This window comes from Salvelinus alpinus, chromosome 38 (assembly GCF_045679555.1).
Source record: "Salvelinus alpinus chromosome 38, SLU_Salpinus.1, whole genome shotgun sequence".
Classification (NCBI taxonomy): Eukaryota; Metazoa; Chordata; class Actinopteri; order Salmoniformes; family Salmonidae; genus Salvelinus; species Salvelinus alpinus.
Genome location: NC_092123.1, coordinates 9,726,601 through 9,747,269, shown reverse-complemented (window position 1 = coordinate 9,747,269; position 20,669 = coordinate 9,726,601). Strand labels below are relative to the sequence as shown.

At 44.6% G+C, this 20,669-nt stretch overlaps 1 protein-coding gene across 4 annotated transcripts in view; it reads left to right on the top strand.

The window, feature by feature from the left end:
* LOC139566516 (glycogen synthase kinase-3 beta-like) overlaps positions 1 to 10,530 on the top strand; it is a 40,406-nt gene extending 29,876 nt beyond the window's left edge. Inside the window, exons 4-11 of one of the 4 annotated variants that reach the window (XM_071387813.1) lie at positions 103 to 213; positions 1,397 to 1,527; positions 1,974 to 2,080; positions 2,823 to 2,920; positions 4,198 to 4,305; positions 5,985 to 6,171; positions 8,474 to 8,572; positions 9,089 to 10,530. In XM_071387813.1, the coding sequence (XP_071243914.1) occupies positions 103 to 213; positions 1,397 to 1,527; positions 1,974 to 2,080; positions 2,823 to 2,920; positions 4,198 to 4,305; positions 5,985 to 6,171; positions 8,474 to 8,572; positions 9,089 to 9,150 (903 nt within the window). In that variant the 3' untranslated portion in view covers positions 9,151 to 10,530. Of the gene's footprint in view, positions 1 to 102; positions 214 to 1,396; positions 1,528 to 1,973; positions 2,081 to 2,822; positions 2,921 to 4,197; positions 4,306 to 5,963; positions 6,172 to 8,473; positions 8,573 to 9,088 lie in introns of all 4 variants that reach the window. The other 3 variants (XM_071387814.1, XM_071387812.1, XM_071387811.1) reach the window with 3 other exon arrangements.
* The last annotated feature ends 10,139 nt before the right edge of the window (positions 10,531 to 20,669 follow it).

Sequence of the window (20,669 nt, the reverse complement as noted above, 5' to 3'; positions counted from 1 at the left end):
TTGTGATCACTCCAAAGGAATTGATACATGCTTCTAACCTCCTCAGCCCACTGTCCCTAGTCTGACTCATACTCTAAATGTCTCTGTGTGTGTGTGTTACAGAAGGACGAGGTGTATCTCAACCTGGTTCTGGACTACGTTCCTGAGACTGTGTACAGAGTGGCTAGACACTACAGCCGAGCCAAGCAGACCCTCCCCATGGTCTATGTGAAGGTAAGACCCCCTCGAGTCTATCGCTTCATCAAGATACTACTCTCTGTATGTTCATTTAGAACAGTGTTTCTCAACTCAAGCACCCAACATCAAACATTTCTGTTGTAGCCCAGGACAAAAACACCCGATTCAACTCATCGAGGGCTTGGTGATTAGTTGACAAGTTGAATCTGATGATCTTGTCCAGGCCTTTAATAAAATGTGTATTGTTTGGGGACTGGAGTTGAGAAACACTGCCTTAGATGCAACATGTGGTAGACCTCGGTCAAATGCAAACGTCAAATACTTGAGCTGCTCTTTAGTTTGCCCCGTGTAGGGCCTCCCAACTGGCGCAGTGGTCTAACGCACTGCATCGCAGAGCGAGAGGCGTCACTACAGACCCGTGTTCGATCCCAGGCTTTGTCGCGGCCGGCCACGACCGGGAGACATGAGGGGGCGCACAATTGGCCCAGTTGGTTGGCTGGCCGGGATGTCCTTGTCCCATCGCGCTCTAGCGACTCCTTGTGGCGGGCCGAGTGCATGCACGCTGACCGGTCGCCAGCTGTAGGGTGTTTCCTCTGACACATTGGTGGTTTTGGGTTAAGTGTGCAGTGTGTCAAGAAGCAATGCGACTTGGCAGGGTCGTGTTTCGGAGGACGCATGGCTATCGACCTTCGCCGATCCCAAGTCCGTACGGAAGTTGCACCGATGGGACAAGACTGTAACCACCAATTGGGGAGAAAAAGGGATGAAAATAGAAGTGTTTGCCCGGTACTGTAGAACCAACAGAATAGTCCCACGCAGTGTGGTGGTGGGATGGTTGTGTGTCTGGCCAGGCAGACAGACTCCTTTGGGCATTTCCCTCCCGTCCTCCTCACCATGCTGTCCTGCGTCATCGTGCAGCAGCCAGTTGAGATGGCGTCAGCGGCCTTATTATAGCGCCCCTGCCGTCTCTGCCTTTCCAGCTTGCCACTTAAGGAAGTGGAAGTAGTGGCATAAACGAAGGGCTGGACTGGAGTCTGAGCCAGGGACCGCTAGCTGGGGCTTTCTGGGGGATTTGAACACTGGCATGCTGTTATTTTTAGCCCATTGAATACGAGGGAGCAGGAATTGCCTCTACTCTATAGGCCTACCACTCATGTCACTATGTGTAGCTAGCTTAGCGCATGTACTAAGTTGTCTGTGTCCACATCTCTCTCTGCAGATGTACATGTACCAGCTCTTCCGGAGCTTGGCCTACATCCATTCCTTTGGGATCTGCCATCGGGACATCAAGCCCCAGAACCTGCTGCTGGACCCGGAGACAGCCGTGCTCAAGCTCTGTGACTTTGGCAGGTGGGCTGGAACATTGAAATACAATGGAGCCATATTGATGGAGGAAGCAAGTATTTGACAGCTAGTAATGTTTTCAGACATAGACCCAACCTAGCCCAGCTCATAGAATATAATTTCTAGAATGGACAAAGCCCCTCAGGCTCACACAACAGCAATTTGCCGTGGTCTGGGCCTGAGTTCTAGTAAACATTTTTTTATGTGATGGACTAGGTTGGGGCTGTGTTTGAAGCTGTGTCTGAAAACGTTACTGGCTTCGTTACCTTGCTTCCTCCATCTCTTTTTCCTTTGAAAGGAATTGAGGAAACTACTAACTGGTATACATAAAATAAAAAGCAGTTTCAAGTCTCAAATCTTCCTTTTGACCGTCCTTACCCACCAACTTTCCTTCCTTCCTGCCTGCCTTCCTTCCTGCCTTCCTTCCTTCCTTCCTTGGTTATCTTTGGCAGTGCGAAGCAGCTTGTCCGTGGTGAGCCCAATGTGTCCTACATCTGCTCACGGTACTACAGAGCGCCCGAGCTCATCTTTGGGGCCACTGACTACACCTCCAGCATAGGTACGCTTCCACTACTAACACCTTCACTGACTACACCTCCCACTACTAACACCTTACACTGACTACACCTCCCACTACTAACACCTTACACTGACTACACCTCCCACTACTAACACCTTACACTGACTACACCTCCCACTACTAACACCTTACACTGACTACACCTCCCACTACTAACACCTTACACTGACTACACCTCCCACTACTAACACCTTACACTGACTACACCTCCCACTACTAACACCTTACACTGACTACACCTCCCACTACTAACACCTTCGCTGACTACACCTCCCACTACTAACACCTTACACTGACTACACCTCCCACTACTAACACCTTCACTGACTACACCTCCCTCTACTAACACCTTACTCTGACTACACCTCCCACTACTAACACCTTACTCTGACTACACCTCCCACTACTAACACCTTACTCTGACTACACCTCCCACTACTAACACCTTCACTGACTACACCTCCCACTACTAACACCTTCACTGACTACACCTCCCACTACTAACACCTTACACTGACTACACCTCCCACTACTAACACCTTACACTGACTACACCTCCCACTACTAACACCTTACACTGACTACACCTCCCACTACTAACACCTTACACTGACTACACCTCCCACTACTAACACCTTACACTGACTACACCTCCCACTACTAACACCTTACACTACTAGTGTGTGTGTGAGTCCTCACAGTATTTCTCCATCCTCTGCAGATGTATGGTCCGCTGGCTGCGTTCTAGCAGAACTGTTGCTAGGGCAACCCATTTTTCCCGGTGACAGTGGGGTGGATCAGCTGGTGGAGATCATCAAGGTAAAAACACCTGCCTTCAAATGTCAACAGACAGACGGTAAGCCGGACCGTCACCCAAAAGAATGCACAGAGATACCGTGACGAGATCTTGAGGCCCATTGTTGTGCCATTCATCTGCAGCCATCACCTCATGTTTCATCATAAGGCATGGCCCCATGTTGCAAGGATCTGTACACAATTCCTGGATACTGAAAATGTCCCAGTTCTTCCATGGCCTGCATACTCACCAGACATGTCACCCATTGAGCATGTTTGGGATGCTCCGGATCAACGTGTATGACAGCTCATTCCAGTTCTCACCAATATCCAGCAACTTCGCACAGCCATTGTAGAGGAGTGGGACAACATTCCACAGGCCACAATCAAAAGCCAACTATGCGAAGGAGATGTGTGCATGAGATGTGTGCATAAGTTAAATGGTGGTCACAGACACTGACTGGTTTTCTGATCCACTTCCCTACCTTTTCTTTTAATGTATCTGTAAGCAACAGATGCATATTTGTATTCCCATTCATGTGAAATCCATAGATTAGGGCCTAATTTATTTATTTAAATTGACTTATTTCCTTATATGAACTGTAATTTAGGTAAGTCTTTCAAATTTTATCATGTTGCGTTTATATTTTTGTTCAGTGTACATAAAACATAAAATATTCGTTATATAGTGGCATATAAAATATTGATGAAACAAATCATTTTCAGGACACACTCTTAAAATGAATGATCAAGCAGAACAAAACCTGCATGCGAATATTTGATGATATTATCTCATTAATCACTTTTTTGTAAGTACATTTCCCAGAATTTATCCCTCAAGTTGACCCTAGAGCATTCAAAAAGAAGCTAAACAAATGAAATGGTTGTTGGAAATTTTATTTGCTATTCTAAGCACTAAGGTTAAAAGAGTATGAACATTGTTTCCAAAGCAAAGTGATATATTCTTTGCTATCTGGAAGTGTGACCTGTCAAAGTTAATGACACTCCCATGTTCTATGACTGAGTGTAATTTTTTTTGAATTGCACTGAATTAAATTATATTTCCTGTCACTCAAATTCTACATCCTGTGGGGTGTGGCCAATCCAACTAGAATTTCAACTGATGAGTTGAATGGGAGTCAATTCCCATATTCTGAATTAAGAACAACCCTGGTGGTATTGTAACTAATGAAATGAGTGATTAACTTCTGTTTTGTACTAAATACACACCTGATACTTCAAATGTACATAGTTGTACGTATCGATGGGAAAACGGTTCCTCTGTCTCCGTGTCTCCCCAGGTTCTCGGCACTCCCACTCGGGAACAGATCAGAGAGATGAATCCCAACTACACTGAGTTTAAGTTCCCTCAGATCAAGGCACACCCATGGACTAAGGTGAGTCAACAGGTACAGGAACCGTTTTTTACTATTTTAAAATCTGTCGCCTACATCTGAGTGTCTCTTTCTGAGTGCCCCCCCCCATCTTCAAATCTCACTCATGCTTCAGTGTTCTTGAGATGTTAAACACTCACACGGTCACCAGCCCCAGGGGCAAGCAGAGGAACAGCAGTGTACGCACAAACCCTCACATAGAGCTCGTTCTAGAATCTGCAGGTTGAACAGACTCACAATGTGCCGCACCACATTGGTGGCAAAAGGGACAGCTGGTCCAAATTTGCTGCCTGTTGCGCTCCCCATAGGCTCTAACCCTTCAGTGTTTCCACATCTGAAGGGTTGGATAAGTATTCCACATTACAAATCTGCACACATCGAAGGGTTACATGCTGACCACACCGCTCGCGTCGCTAAATAAATGCACACGTGCATGTTATTCAATCATTGCACCCACACCGCTTGTGCGCGTCAGCGAGGGCTGCATGGCGAGATTGAGTTTGTTTTGATATTTCAACCTGCGTGTCCTGATCACTTCTAGTGTGGGTGAACAAAATCAACTTGCACGCAATGGCGCATGCGTGCAGTTTGGTCAGCATGTTAGGGATACAGGTAGAGAGCTAATTGGGACCGGAATATTTGTCCCACGGTTTTACACCAGCTCTCCCCTCTACAAGAGAGGAAATTAAAATGTGGTCGGAGATGCTGTTTGGGGGGTGTGGCCAAATTGAGCTCCGTACCGCATCTCTTTGCGCTTCTCAAATTCTGTAACAATGCGGAGGGCTCCGTATGGCTCCGCATTGACATGATTGGTTGACGATAGGTGAGGGCGGGAGGTCCTGTATAAACACAAACTCACTTCCTTCAAAACAGCTTTGGGCTGCTCAGTGAAGCGCAAGAAGTATGATTGCCCTGACTTCTGCAGTAGCCATATCACTGTAAATGCTGCACGGCCAATGCCGAGATCAGGATTGACCATGCAGCACCTTTAAGATATGTTTACACTCCCTCTGGTGGTGTAGTACTGCACTGCGCTATCCTCTGGCCTGTGAGTTTCTGAATAAAAGTGAATCTACTAGACATTTTAGGTCCCACTTTAAACAGTCACTTCAAAGGTTTAATGAAGCCTTTATAAACCCTTTGTAAGTCTATAAATGCTTCAGAAACCATTCATAGGATTATGCCACATTTGGCAAAACACAATGTAAGAACCGTATATAGATATGTCTGGTTATATAGATATGTCTTGTCTTTATATGCAGTGCTTATGAAGACTTAAAGAATGCTATGTATGGCTTTGTTATATTGTTTAAAGTGGAGCAAGATTTTAAAACCCTGTCATTCCACCTGTAGTGTGTGTGTGTGTGTATATATACAGTGCCTAGTGAAAGTCTTCACCCTTGCACATTTTGCAGCCTTAGATTTAAATTTAAAAAATCATTAAATGTGGATTTTGCACAGGTGCACTGTATAATATTTAGCTGTCATTGGTTTAGCAGGTGTAGGGTGAAGTTGTCTCTGGACGCTGATCTTTGGTCAGTTTTGCATATTCCCCACTAATGCTTAAGGCTAGGATTGGGGGAAGCTGATCCTAGATCTGTACCTAGGGTAATTTTCACCCAGGAGCTTTAGCTGACGTGTCACCACTAACCTGTGTCATTGACCGGTTTCAGCCTTGTGTGATTGGCTCTCAGGTGTTCCGGCCGCGCACGCCCCCTGAGGCCATCGCTCTGTGCTCGCGGCTGCTGGAGTACACACCCACAGCGCGCTTCACGCCCCTGGAGGCCTGTGCCCACACCTTTTTCGACGAGCTCCGGGACCCCAACCTCAAGCTGCCCAACGGGCGCGAGAAGCCCCTGCTCTTCAACTTCTCCACACAGGGTATGGATGGAGCTCAGACACAGCTCTGTATCTCCTACTGAATTACTAGAACAGACAAAGACCCTCAGACCACTGCAATTTGACTGGAACACTCATGCGGACCACTCAATGTGGATGCCAGTCTACTCATCCCAGAACTTTGACTTGAATAGGAATTGTATTTCTATACATGCCAAATTTGACTACTGATTAGCATGGTGTTTGGTAATGGGGAATGTGACTATTAGTCCATTAGATGATTGTGATTATGATTTAAATTTGATCAGAGCAAATTAATGCTGTGACTATGATTGATTGTAAATTGTGTCACTATTCCTTGCTGCTTTGTAATGCAGGGCTCCCTCATAAAAGAGACCTTAGTCTCAATGGGACTTCCCCTGGTAAAATAAAGGCTAAATATGCTATGATGGTGAATGTGAAAGTTGGGCCTGTAGTTGTAGGCCAAATGATAGAATGTGTGTCTATAGGTAACTGTATTTGGGTAGTTGGGTCTCTGGTTGTAAATGGTAGAATGTGTGTCTATAGGTAACTGTATTTGGGTAGTTGGGTCTGTGGTTGTAAATGGTAGAATGTGTGTCTATAGGTAACTGTATTTGGGTAGTTGGGTCTGTGGTTGTAAATGGTAGAATGTGTGTCTATAGGTAACTGTAGTTGGGTCTGTGGTTGTAAATGGTAGAATGTGTGTCTATAGGTAACTGTAGTTGGGTAGTTGGGTCTTTGGTTGTAAATGGTAGAATGTGTGTCTATAGGTAACTGTATTTGGGTAGTTGGGTCTTTGGTTGTAAATGGTAGAATGTGTGTCTATAGGTAACTGTAGTTGGGTCTGTGGTTGTAAATGGTAGAATGTGTGTCTATAGGTAACTGTAGTTGGGTCTGTGGTTGTTAATGGTAGAATGTGTGTCTATAGGTAACTGTATTTGGGTAGTTGGGTCTTTGGTTGTAAATGGTAGAATGTGTGTCTATAGGTAACTGTTGTTGGGTAGTTGGGTCTTTGGTTGTAAATGGTAGAATGTGTGTCTATAGGTAACTGTAGTTGGGTCTGTGGTTGTAAATGGTAGAATGTGTGTCTATAGGTAACTGTATTTGGGTAGTTGGGTCTTTGGTTGTAAATGGTAGAATGTGTGTCTATAGGTAACTGTAGTTGGGTCTGTGGTTGTAAATGGTAGAATGTGTGTCTATAGGTAACTGTAGTTGGGTCTGTGGTTGTTAATGGTAGAATGTGTGTCTATAGGTAACTGTATTTGGGTAGTTGGGTCTTTGGTTGTAAATGGTAGAATGTGTGTCTATAGGTAACTGTTGTTGGGTAGTTGGGTCTTTGGTTGTAAATGGTAGAATGTGGTTGTATCCTGACTCCACCCTTCTCACAAAGTGTGCACTTTCACACTTCTTGTCGTGGATGTGACATTGCTGGAAACGCCCTCTAGTCACTATTTACACCAATCCAACCCTTTTAAATCCATGATGGGAGTATGCAAATTTGAATGTGAATTTGAGGATGGTGATTGATTACGATGTGATCATAGTGAATGCATGCTGTGACTCCGGTAGGATGGTGATTGATTACAATGTGATCATAGTGAATGCATGCTGTGACTCCGGTAGGATGGTGATTGATTACGATGTGATCATAGTGAACGCATGCTGTGACTCCGGTAGGATGGTGATTGATTACGATGTGATCATAGTGAACGCATGCTGTGACTCCGGTAGGATGGTGATTGATTACAATGTGATCATAGTGAACGCATGCTGTGACTCCGGTAGGATGGTGATTGATTACGATGTGATCATAGTGAATGCATGCTGTGACTCCGGTAGGATGGTGATTGATTACGATGTGATCATAGTGAACGCAAGCTGTGACTCCGGTAGGATGGTGATTGATTACGATGTGATCATAGTGAACGCAAGCTGTGACTCCGGTAGGATGGTGATTGATTACGATGTGATCATAGTGAACGCATGCTGTGACTCCGGTAGGATGGTGATTGATTACGATGTGATCATAGTGAACGCATGCTGTGACTCCGGTAGGATGGTGATTGATTACAATGTGATCATAGTGAACGTATGCTGTGACTCCGGTAGGATGGTGATTGATTACATTGTGATCATAGTGAACGCATGCTGTGACTCCGGTAGGATGGTGATTGATTACGATGTGATCATAGTGAACGCATGCTGTGACTCAGGTATGATGGTGGTGAATGTGATAGTCTGCTCTGTAGTTGTAAATCTAAGATGTGCTGTCTATCTGTAGGTGATTTTGACTGACGTGGTGTTTCTTTCTCTGCTTCCCCAGAGTTGTCCAGTAACCCCTCCTTAGCCTCCATCCTCATCCCCGCCCACGCCCGGAATCAGCCCGGGGCCTTCACCCCTACCAACGCCTCCGCACCCTCAGGTCATTACACCCCCCACCCCCCTGTCTGTCTCTCTCACCCTGTCTCTCTCTCACACTGTCTCTCTGTCTCTCTCACACCCTGTCTCTGTCTCTCTCTCACCCTGTCTCTCTGTCTCTCCCACTATTGCCATTCCTAAATCGACCTCTAGACACTTTTGTAGATCTGACAGGGTTGGATAGGTGTAAACTAGGGTTCTTGTGGCAGGGGCTATGGGTCAGTGGCGGATTGGGAACTTCTCTCTCTCTTCTGCCCTCACCCTCACCTCTCACTATTCCTGGCTAGAGTCTTTTCTCAATACTAACCAGGGCCCGTGGTCACAATGCGTCCCAGAGTATAGCGTCTAGAGTGCTGATTTAGGACCAGATTTCCCCTTTAGAAAATAACGAATAACATTATATGGAAAGAGTGGACCTGATCCCAGATCAGTGCTGTTACTCTGAAACGCTTTGTGAATAAGGGCCCAGAGCTCTCCTCATTTAAAGGCAAGTTGTGTAATGTACTGCTTCCATTTCCAGATGCCAACAGCGGAGACCGTGGCCATACCACCAACGCTGCCTCCGCCTCCGCCTCCACCTGAGACCTCTTCCTGACCCCGCTGCCCATGCCCGAGCTCCTGGACGACAACAGTGGCATGGCGGCACACCAACCAATTAATAAAGCAAAGCAAGAAAACTGACGCCCGACAAAGATGAACACAAGGAAAACCGAATCGGAACTTCGTTATTCCCCTACCACCACCACCCTCTCCCATCGTTTTAATGTTTGTTTATTTATTTGTATAAAAAGGACAACCGTGATACCGTTCTCAGAGCTGCTCTTCATCTTTCTGTACTTTGAAGAGGAGGGGTGCGGGTGTGTTTAGTGTAGAGATAATGTATAGCTATATAAGTATACAAAAGTACTCTGACGTGTTTGTTTCCATAGACAATCTTCTTTTTTTCGTATGCTAGATATAGTCATCCCACTCTCTCTGTATAGGAGAGGCCTCTACATGCGTCCTGCAACAGCCTTACGTTCAGACTGTGGCCCGTTGGGGCCCCTGTCGACCCCTTCCCACCCATTCATACATATACATCTGAGGACCTTGATGACGTCGCGACTTTTAATGGTTGACCTCGATATCTGTGTCTGTGTTCAATGTACACATACACAATTGATATATTGTAGAATTGTGTCAGCTACTCTCCCACTTCAGAAATCACACTCCTGCTATGCAGCACCATTTTGACATTCTGCTCGTAGGGCAACAGTTGTCTCGCAACTCCGCACGTTTTTTGGGTACGTCCCCCTTTTAGCTCCGAGAAACGGTGCATAGATGCGTTTTTCCCCTAAGGGTAATGCCATACCGACAAAACTTTGCCAGAACAGACCTAAGAGCAAGAAAGAGATTCTGTCTCATGTGATTTCAATGAAGACCAGGACCTCTGTATTACTTTTCCTGCTGCTTGTCAGATAGACATTATGACTAGTAAAGCCTGGTATTGTTCTGTTTCTTGTTAGTGGGTGGGTTTCGGGGACTGGCTATGAAGGATGCTTGGATGCGGGCGTATGATTGCATTTCCTCACAATCTTTTGTTACCATTCTGTGTCCGAATGTTCCCTATAATTTAGTGCACTGCTTTTGACCACAGTCCACATAGCTCTGGGCAAAAGTAGTAGGGAATAGGGTGTCATTTCAGGCACAGCCCCAATGTCATTTTAAACCACTGACTTCACCCTTTCCTGCCTATCTTTTGCAACTGAAAGTCCTGCCATCCCATCCCTCAACACTTTGAAGACCTATACAAAAAGTACACACAAATGTGTTTGTATTTATGTTTGTAGATGCTCTTCACCAAACTGGCTTACGTGTGCGTGTCTTCCTGTGGTATGTATGTAAATAGGCAGACCCAAGAACTGTTAACGAGCAAAAAACAACAAAAATGAATGATATAAAGAAGAATACAAAATAAAAAAACATTCAGGTTAAAAGTTATTGTATAGTCAAACTGTAGATCAGCTTTGTTTTTTTTCCTCCAGCCATATAGTTCAATCTCAACTGTACAGTAGGTGCCAGCTGTATCATTGTAAGAATAACCAGTAATGTATAGTGTATCTATAGGTTGGAGTGCCTTTGCTTCCACTCATTCTCTCCCCAGGTCCCCTCCCTCCATGGTCCTACCTGGAGGTTCTGGTGTGAAATTGCCCTTACGCACAGATCTAGTTTCAGCTTGGCCTCCCGAAATCCTAACCATAGTGGGGAAAATGCAAAACTGACTCGAGACCAGCGTACAGGGCAACTTCACCCTATTCCTTCCTGGAGTGCTGTTGACTTCCCCTTTCCACCTCTCTGATCTTACATGTACCACAATTCACTGCAATAGCCAGGTGTCACACAGACCACACTCATCACATCACGTTTCTTTTTGTACGATTGGCTGTGTGTCTTTGACTTTGGGAGCCCCTTTGGTGGTGGTGGGTTGGGGGAGTTGTCTCATTGTCTTTTTAAAGTGTCTGAGAAAATCATTCTCTTTCCAGGAAAAGTTTGGGGTGGGTTTTAGAAGGTGTTTTTATGGTTTTATTAGAGATGCGCATACAACCCCACACAGTTCTGGGGGAAGTCTTGTCGTATTCAGTATTACTTTCTCAGCTATGGCAATAAACAATTTGTCTGTAGGATTTGTGTCCACATTCTCAACAGCACTCTGGGAGAGATGTCATGTAGCACCAATCCTTCATGTTTTTTATTTAATTTTTTTAAGCATATATTTGTATGCTTGCTTGTAATATTTGCATCCGTAAATGTGTTTCTATCTAATCATCTGGCCTGTAAAACAAACAATGTGACCACTTCTTGTGACTTTAAGGATAACATATGTACAAAACAATGTTTTAAAAAATGATATGTATAAAAAAAAAAAAGTCTGGGTTATATTCAATTTACAACAGAAAAAACTATAACATTACTACTACTTGAATGCCTCTGTGACTGAAATTTTGATTTCATTTTGAATATAAACCTTTTGTTCTGTGAAGGTATGCTTAATGTCCCCTCTCCCTGTAAATATTTCTGTCTGTGACTTGGTTCAGAGAAATAGTTACCTGGTACTGTAATTTGCATTAAATAAACAGTAGATTAGCCTGGAAATGAACACACTGTTGTGTCATGTTTTTGTGTGTCTGGTTTTGTTCTCATATGCTACCTGGGTTGTGTTTAGAACAGAGAACATTGAAACTGGGTTACTTGTATGAGAAGGCACGTATTTGTTATTCCGTTGAAAAACAGTTGTTGCTACAGTACGTTCCCTGCTGAGCACGACCCTGTTAGCTCAAAGTTGGATGCGTTCCAGTAGAAAGTAGCCTATCCCATGGTCCTGGTGACACGCTTCTTTTGAGCCCACGATTAAGATGCACATCAACCCCAAGTTGTGGCTTATGATAATATAGATAGTTGACTCAGGTCTACATTTCCGATTTTAAGATGGGGATTAACATGAAATACATTTCAAATTAACAAAATACATTTCATTTTCAGATTTGACAAATACATTACCTTGTTCCCTTAAATTCCTCTACCTTTCTGCAGTGTTTACACATCTGCCTGAACAATTTACATGTTTTTGAATCATTCATTTATTAAAGAACTACAGGTGTTACTGGATTTCAGGAACTGCTGAACACAGTTGATTTGGATGGTTCTGGATACAAAATTACTTTTAACAGTACTGCTTCTTCAGTGGTCTGTTCAATACAAAAGAGTGGTCATTTCAGTTCTTAAAAAATGTACAAGTGACAGACTGCTGCTGATAACAATTTAATAAAGTTATTTTGCAGGTGTTACGCGTTCGTAAATTCATCAGTTATTCTGCGCTCTGCGCACAAAGACGAAAGGGCTCTGAAATTGGAGTAGATAGCCAGAGGGAATTTACGAACACACCCAATGTGACCTATCTGTGTTGAACTGCATGCCCTCATATTTAGACACTAGTGGCACCCCGCTCTATGGGTGGTAAATATTTGTGGCATCACAGTCACAAAACTCAGGCAAATAAACAAAAATACAAAACACAGTGGAATCTAAAGTAGCCTACTCCATGGACCTGAATGATGCGCTTCTTTTGAGCCCAAAATTGTAGGATGCAAATTTTCCCTGCACCAGTTCATGGCTTATGGTATAATAGGCCTAATGTAGATGTTTACAACTTGATTATACAGTTGAAGTTGGAAGTTTATATACACCTTAGCCAAATACATTTAAACTCAGTTTTTCACAATTCCTGACATTTCATCCTCGTAAGAATTCCCTGTCTTAGGTCAGTTAGGATCACCACTTTATTTTAAGAATGTGAAATGTCAGAATAACAGTAGAGACAATGATTTATTTAAGCTTTTATTTCTTTCATCACATTCCCAGTGGGTCAGAAGTTTACATACACTCAATTAGTAATTGGTAGCATTGCCTTTAAATCGTTTAACTCGGGTCAAACAGTTTGGGTAACCTTCCACAAGCTTCCCACAATAAGTTGGGTGAATGTTGGCCCATTTCTCCTGACAGAGCTGGTGTAACTGAGTCAGGTTTGTAGGCCTCCTTGCTCGCACATGCTTTTTCAGTTCTGCCCACACATTTTCCATGGAATTGAGGTCAGGGCTTTGTGATGGCCACTCCAATACCTTGACTTTGTTGTCCTTAAGCCATTTTGCCACAACTTTGGAAGTATGCTTGGGGTCATTGTCCATTTGGAAGACCCATTTGCGACCAAGCTTTAACTTCCTGACTGATGTCTTGAGATGTTGCTTCAATATATCCATATAATTTCCTTGCCTCATGATGCCATCTATTTTGTGAAGTGCACCAGTCCCTCCTGCAGCAAAGCACCCCCGCAACATGATGCTGCCACCCCCGTGCTTCATGGTTGGGATGGTGTTCTTCGGCTTGCAAGCCTCCCCCTTTTCCCTCCAAACATAACAATGGTCATTATGGCCAAACAGTTCTATTTTTGTTTCATCAGACCAGAGGACATTTCTCCAAAAAGTACGATCTTTGTCCCCATGTGCAGTTGCAAACCTTAGTCTGGCTTTTTTATGGCGGTTTTGGAGCAGTGGCTTCTTCCTTGCTGAGAGACCTTTCAGGTTATTTCGATATAGGACTCGTTGTACTGTGGATATAAACTCAGCAAAAAAAGAAACGTTCCTTTAATCAGGGCCCTGTCTTTGAAAGATATTTCGTAAAAATCAAAATAACTTTAAAGATCTTCATTGTAAAGGGTTTAAACAAATGCTTGTTCAATGAACCATAAACAATTAATGAACATGCACTTGTGGAACGGTCGTTAAGACACTAACAGCTTACTAGGCAATTAAGGTCACAGTTATGAAAACTTAGGACAAAAAGAGGCCTTTCTACTGGAATACAAATAACTTCACCGATCTTAAGGGTTTAAACACTGTTTCCTATGCTTGTTCAATGACCCATAAACAATTAATGAACATGCACTTGTGGAACGGTCGTTAAGACACTAACAGTTTACAGACGGTAGGCAATTAAGGTCACAGTTATGAAAACTTAGGGCATTCAGGAGGCATTTTTTCTGACTCTGAAAAACACCAAAAGAAAGATGCCCAGGGTCCCTGCTCGTCTGCTTGAACGTGCCTTAGGAGGCATGAGGACTGCAGATGTGGCCAGGGCAATAAATTGCAATGTCCGTACTGTGAGACGCCAAAGACAGTGCTACAGGGAGACAGGACGGGCAGCTGATCATCCTTGCAGTGGCAGCCCACGTGTAGCAACACCTGCACAGGATCGGTACATCCGAACATCACACCTGCGGGACATGTACAGGATGGCAACAACAACTGCCTGAGTTACACCAGGAACGCACAATCCCTCCATCAGCACTCAGACTGTCCGCAATAGGCTGAGAGAGGCTGGACTGAGGGCTTGTAGGCCTGTGGCAAGGCAGGTCCTCACCAGACATTACCGGCAACAACGTTGCCTGTGGGCACAAACCCACCGTCAAAAAGTGCTCTTCACTGACGAGTCGCGGTTTTGTCTGGTCGGATTCGCGTTTATCGAATGAGCGTTACACCGAGGCCTGTACTCTGGAGCGGGATCGATTTGGAGGTGGAGGGTCCTTCATGGTCTGGGACGGTGTGTCACAGCATCATCGGACTGAGCTTGTTGTCATTGCAGGCAATCTCAACGCTGTGCAGTACAGGGAAGACATCCTCCTCCCTCATGTGGTACCCTTCCTGCAGGCTCATCCTGACATGACCCTCCAGCATGACAATGCCACCAACCATACTGCTCGTTCTGTGCGTGATTTCCTGCAAGACAGGAATGTCAGTGTTCTGCCATGGCCAGTGAAGAGCTCGGATCTCAATCCCATTGAGCACGCCTGAGAACTATTGGATTGGAGGGTGAGGCCTAGGGCCATTCCCCCCAGAAACTGTCCGGGAACTTGCAGGTGCCTTGGTGGAAGAGTGGGGTAGCATCTCCCAGCAAGAACTGGAAAATCTGGTGCAGTCCATGAGGAGGAAATGCACTGCAGTACTTAATGTAGCTGGTGGCCACAACAGAGACTGCCTGTTACTTTTGATTTTGACCCCCCCTTTGTTAACTTAACATGTTAAGTTTGCTGAAAATAAACGCGGTTGACAGTGAGAGAACGTTTCTTTTTTTGCTGAGATTAGATTATTTTGTACCTGTTTCCTCCAGCATCTTCACAAGGTCCTTTGCTGTTGTTCTGGGATTGATTTGCACTTTTCGCACCAAAGTACGTTCATCTCTAGGAGACAGAACGCATCTCCTTCCTGAACGGTATAACGGCTGCGTGGTCCCATGGTGTTTATACTTGCGTACTATTGTTTGTACAGATGAACGTGGTACCTTCAGGCGTTTGGAAATTTCTCCCAAGGATGTACCAGACTTGTGGAGGTCTACCATTTTTTTCTGAGGTCTTGGCTGATTTCTTTTGATTTTCCCATGATGTCAATGCAAAGTTTGAGTTTGAAGGTAGGCCTTGAAATACATCCACAGGTACACCTCCAATTGACTCAAATGATGTCAATTAGCCTATCAGAACCTTCTAAAGCCATGACATAATTTTCTGGAATTTTCCAAGCTGTTTAAAGACATAGTCAACTTAGTGTATGTAAACTTCTGACCCACTGGAATTGTGATAAAGTGAATTATAATTGAAATAATCTGTCTGTAAACAATTGAATTGTTGGAAAAATGACATGTTTCATGCACAAAGTAGATGTCCTAACTGACATGCCAAAACTATAGTTTGTTAACAAGAAATTTGTGGACTAGTTGAAAAACGAGTTTAATGACTCCAACCTAAGTGTATGTAAACTTCCGACTTCAACTGTACATCGATGATGTCATCGCCACAGTGACTGTACTGTATGTACATACCCCAACCAGAAGCCATGGATTACAGGCAAGATCCGCACTGAGCTAAAGGGTAGAGCTGCCGCTTTCAAGGAGCGGGGCTTTCAAACTATTACAGACTACAAAGGGAAGCACAGCCGACAGCTGCCCAGTGACACAAGCCTACCAGATGAGCTAAATTACTTCTATGCTCGCTTCGAGGCAAGTAACACTGAAACATGCATGAGAGCATCAGCTGTTCCAGTTGACTTTGTGATCATGCTCTCCACAGCCGATGTAAGACCTCTTCCTGTCTGAGTCTGTAATACCAACATGTTTCAAGTAGACCACCATAGTCCCTGTGCCCAAGAACACTAAGGTAACCTGCCTAAATGACTACCTACCCGTAGCACTCACTACTATTATATCTCTTCATGTGACAAGGATTAAAAAGGGTTTGCCAGTAGACTTGATTCACGATGATGACTGCTAGCTAAGATTGTGAGAATGAAGATGTTGACATGATCAGTCCAACTAAAGCTACTGTACATATAACGTGAATTGACGTATTTTCTGTGGACAATGACCGTGAGCCTTCTTGGAAGGGCACTTGTAAAATAACACTATGGTAGGACCCAAAGGGCTGAAATTTTGGATGTCTACCCTTACTAAAGGACTGAAGCCAGGCGATTGCACAAAGTCCCCATGAGTGACAGAATACTGAGCAATGCTCCTATTTTCTGCTGGCTTGCCCCACCACCCCAGAAAGTGCTGAGCTAGGCTGAAACACCTGCATTTTTATTTTACTAGGCAAGTCAATTAAAAAACAAATTCGTATTTAAAATGACAGCCTTGGAACAGTACCTTGTTCAGGGAGACACAGATTTTTACCTTGTCAGCTCAGGGATTTGATCTAGCAACCTTTCAGTTACAGTCCCAACGCTCTAACCACTAGGCTACCTGCCAACCCAATTTTGGAGCTACTTTACTCAAGAAAAAAAAAAAAGTCCATGGTTGTATGTGGCTTTATTAACTCAATTATATATATATTTTTACGTTGTTTGCAAACTGATATGTGACACGTATTAATGACAAAATAACATGCAAGCCCCCCCCCAAAAAAATGACTTGCCACAGGTGCTTAGTGACAGCTGACTGTTTTATCCTAACATTGTTGGTGCCAACGTGGATAACAATATCCCTATACTCTCTACACTCACCAGCTTTAGCCTTAACCGGCACCCTCTTCAGATTCACCTTAACGTCAGTAGCCCTGCCCCCTGGTAAACAGTGTAGGGTCACTGGATGATTCTTTTTAAGTCTAATATTGTGGTTAATGGAGTTGCCAGTGACTAGGTTTTTCCATTTGTCAGAGCTAATGGTGGGAGGCTTTGGCAGCTCAGACCCCGTTACAGGTGGAGGAGAGACCTGAGAAAGCTCGGCCTCTGACTCGTTGCTTAATGGGGAGAAACGGTTCAAAGTTTCTGTCGGTTGAATGAGCGACACCGGTCAAGCGTGCCGACAGCATTTCTTTACAGAAGCCTTGAGAAATTTGTCCCGGCTGCGGAGACTGTGCGGGGGGGGGGATTTATACTACTTTCTGTACTTACTGGTGGCACAGACGCTGTTTCATCCACTCCTACACTTAAATTGCCCTTGCTTAACGATTGCATCTGAAGCTGGGCTTGCAGCACGGCTATCCTCACCATAAGGCGATAGTTCTTCTGTACAGCGACTGCAATTAGATGGCACAACATTAATGTTAGCTTTTTCAGCTGTTGGAGGTCCTGTAGAACCATGTCAAAGGTGAAAAAGTTGAATGAAAAAAAGCTAAGACGTTGGTAAATGTATTAAATGCAGAGTTTTGAATAAACGGTTACTAAAAACTAAAAGTTTGGCAGGTAGCCTTGTCGCACCCTGAGGAAGGCACAGTGATGCCGAAACGTTGGTAAATACCCATTAATTTGCTTGGAGTTTATATATGGAGTGTGCGACTTTCTTTGTTTTGATCGTTTATAGTTTATTCGCCGTTAGTCAGCACCTCCACAAGAACGAATTTTTCTGGGTGTGCGCCAGCTCATGTTTTTTAAGCCAAGTAGCAACAAACATCACAGCAGTACGGAGACAACGCGGAAGTGTGCCATTAGCTGGGGAAGCTCATACCTATCAGTTGTAAACTGGCCAATTGGGAGGGGTGGGGCGTGGGGGTCTGTTGTTAAACCATGGGATAGTTTGCAATTCAAATTAGGGACATGTTAAACTTTGGAAGTGTTAATGAATTTACCTGCAAAAAATCTGAGAACTATTCACAGACCCGATTCCTTTTGGTTACAGGGTCTGTGAAAATGTAAGTTTCATGGCACGGTCTCGGGGTGGGATTTAATATACCTTGTTTTTTACAACATTCCCCTAGAAAGAAGGTGGGATAGTAAAGAGGTGGGGTTTCGTTCTGTGTATGAAGAGGTATTACTTTATAGGCACAGACACACTGACAGGCACACTGACAGGCACACCGACAGACACACTTAGATTTTAGACATTTAGCAGGCGCTCTTATCCAGGGAGACTTACAGTAGTGAGTGCATGCATTTTCATACTGGTCCCCCAACCCCCCACACGCACGCACGCACGCACGCACGCACGCACGCACACACACACACACACACACACACACACACACACACACACACACACACACACACACACACACACACACACACACACACACACACACACACACACACACACACACACACACACACACACACACACACACACACACAAAAAAACAATTGATCCAGTGCCATCAAATCTACTCTGTCCTCTAGGTTGGCTTTGGTCCAGGCCTGGGGCTCCAGGAGGCTTTCAAGTACCTGACCCCAGGGAGCAGGCTGTTCGGCCTGGACGTCTCAGAGTACATGCAAAAGGTGGCCCGGAAGCGTCTGGCCCCTCAGCTGGCCTCGGGGAGGGTCCACCTGCTCCAGGGCAGTGTGGAGTGTATTCCCCTCCCTGACCACTGCATTGACGGGGTCTTCCACTCCAACTGCCACCTCTACTGGTCGCACATGGCCACTGCCACCGCCGAACTGCTCCGTGTCATGAGGCCAGGTTAGTGGAAGCACGGCACACACATGCGTATGCCACAGGCACACACAAGATGCAATTCCTTATTGCAAACAGTAGAGGGCAATGTGAGTGCAGTCAGAGCCATACTATACAAGTCATATTTGAACATGCACTAAACCTTTACTGCATCTCTACGGCACTGCATATCTATAGAGTTATCACAGTAGCCTATACAGGAAGACAGTATTGCAGTGCACAGAACCTGTTGTTGTTGTATCTCTCTGTATGATGGTTAATACAGTCATAGAAGTAGAAGGATCATTCTAATGAATACAACCCCCTCCTTTTCTTCCTTCCCGGTAGGAGCGAGGATGTTGGCAACGTGTGACCTGGGCTTCCTGCGTCATGGAATGGAGCAGGGCTTCTTCAAAGGTGTGACGGTGGAGCCTGAGCCCTACATGCAGGCCCTGAGGGCTGTGGGCTTCCTGGGGGGTCAGCATGGAGGACCTGATGGACGAGGGCAAGAGCTTCCAGGTCATCTATGCCACCTCTCCACCTCCCTCCACCACTGAGACTCAGAACAGTTAGGAACACGCTCTGTATGTACACTCAGGATGTGTTTAATGGACGTAACAGCATATTGTATCATAAAAACGAATGTTACTTCCAAAGAGAGTACGTCTGTTCATACTTAAGGTTTTATATTGAGCACTTGTATGTTACTGTGACTGTGTCAGAAATAATTTCTTATACAGTTAGGAACTAAAGTATTTCACTGTCATTCACTTTGCATGGGAGGGTTATACACAGTACGAGCCTTAACTAGTAAGGTTATTTTGTGACCACAGAGCGCCTAGTGTGAAATAGCAGGTTTACAGTATGGAGACATATTGAGGATTTTATTATCTGTGACAAATGCACGCATGTTCAGCAATCCATTTTATTATAATTTTTACTTATTTACATATGACAGATTTCTGCCAATAAAAAGCAATCAATCAATCATCCAAACAGGGTCTCACAGTCCCTTCTCCAAATAGACTACATTTGAAGGAAACAAAAAGATCAAGACATTAGTTTATGTGGGTGAGCTGTTTGATCTGTCTGAAGCCAAAACAAGACCTTGGTTTTCAAATACAATGGTTCAGCACTATTGAGCGATTGAAATGTAAAGGTCATTTCCAAATGAGCCGACATATGCAGCGTTTACCGTGAATGGGCCTCCGCTAACGTGCCTTTACATTTTCATTGCGCTGTAGCGCAGCTCTTCAGCACTACGGATTTAATTGAGCCCTTGGTGTTGGCGAGGATCTCATTATAGGGTGCTCACTCTGTCCCAGGTTAGTCTTAAGATGTGTTGGAGGCATCTGACGTGGAACAATTTCAGGATGTTGTTGTGCTACCTATATTGGGTCCAGGTCTCTGGGCCATAAAGCAGGCTGGAGAGACAAACAGCATTGCATACCTTGGTGTGGGTATTATCGATTTTCCAAGACCCTGGCCCGAGGTGTCTGAAGGAAGCGAAGTCTCTATTGACCCGAGTATGAACTTCTGATATCAAATAGAGCAGGAATGTATCCTCTCTCTGGGGTCTAGATGTGAGGAAGGATGCCTTTCAAAGCTCAGTGGGGGTTTTGCCATTTCCCTCTCCCTCTCCTTCAACACATCCATGGCAG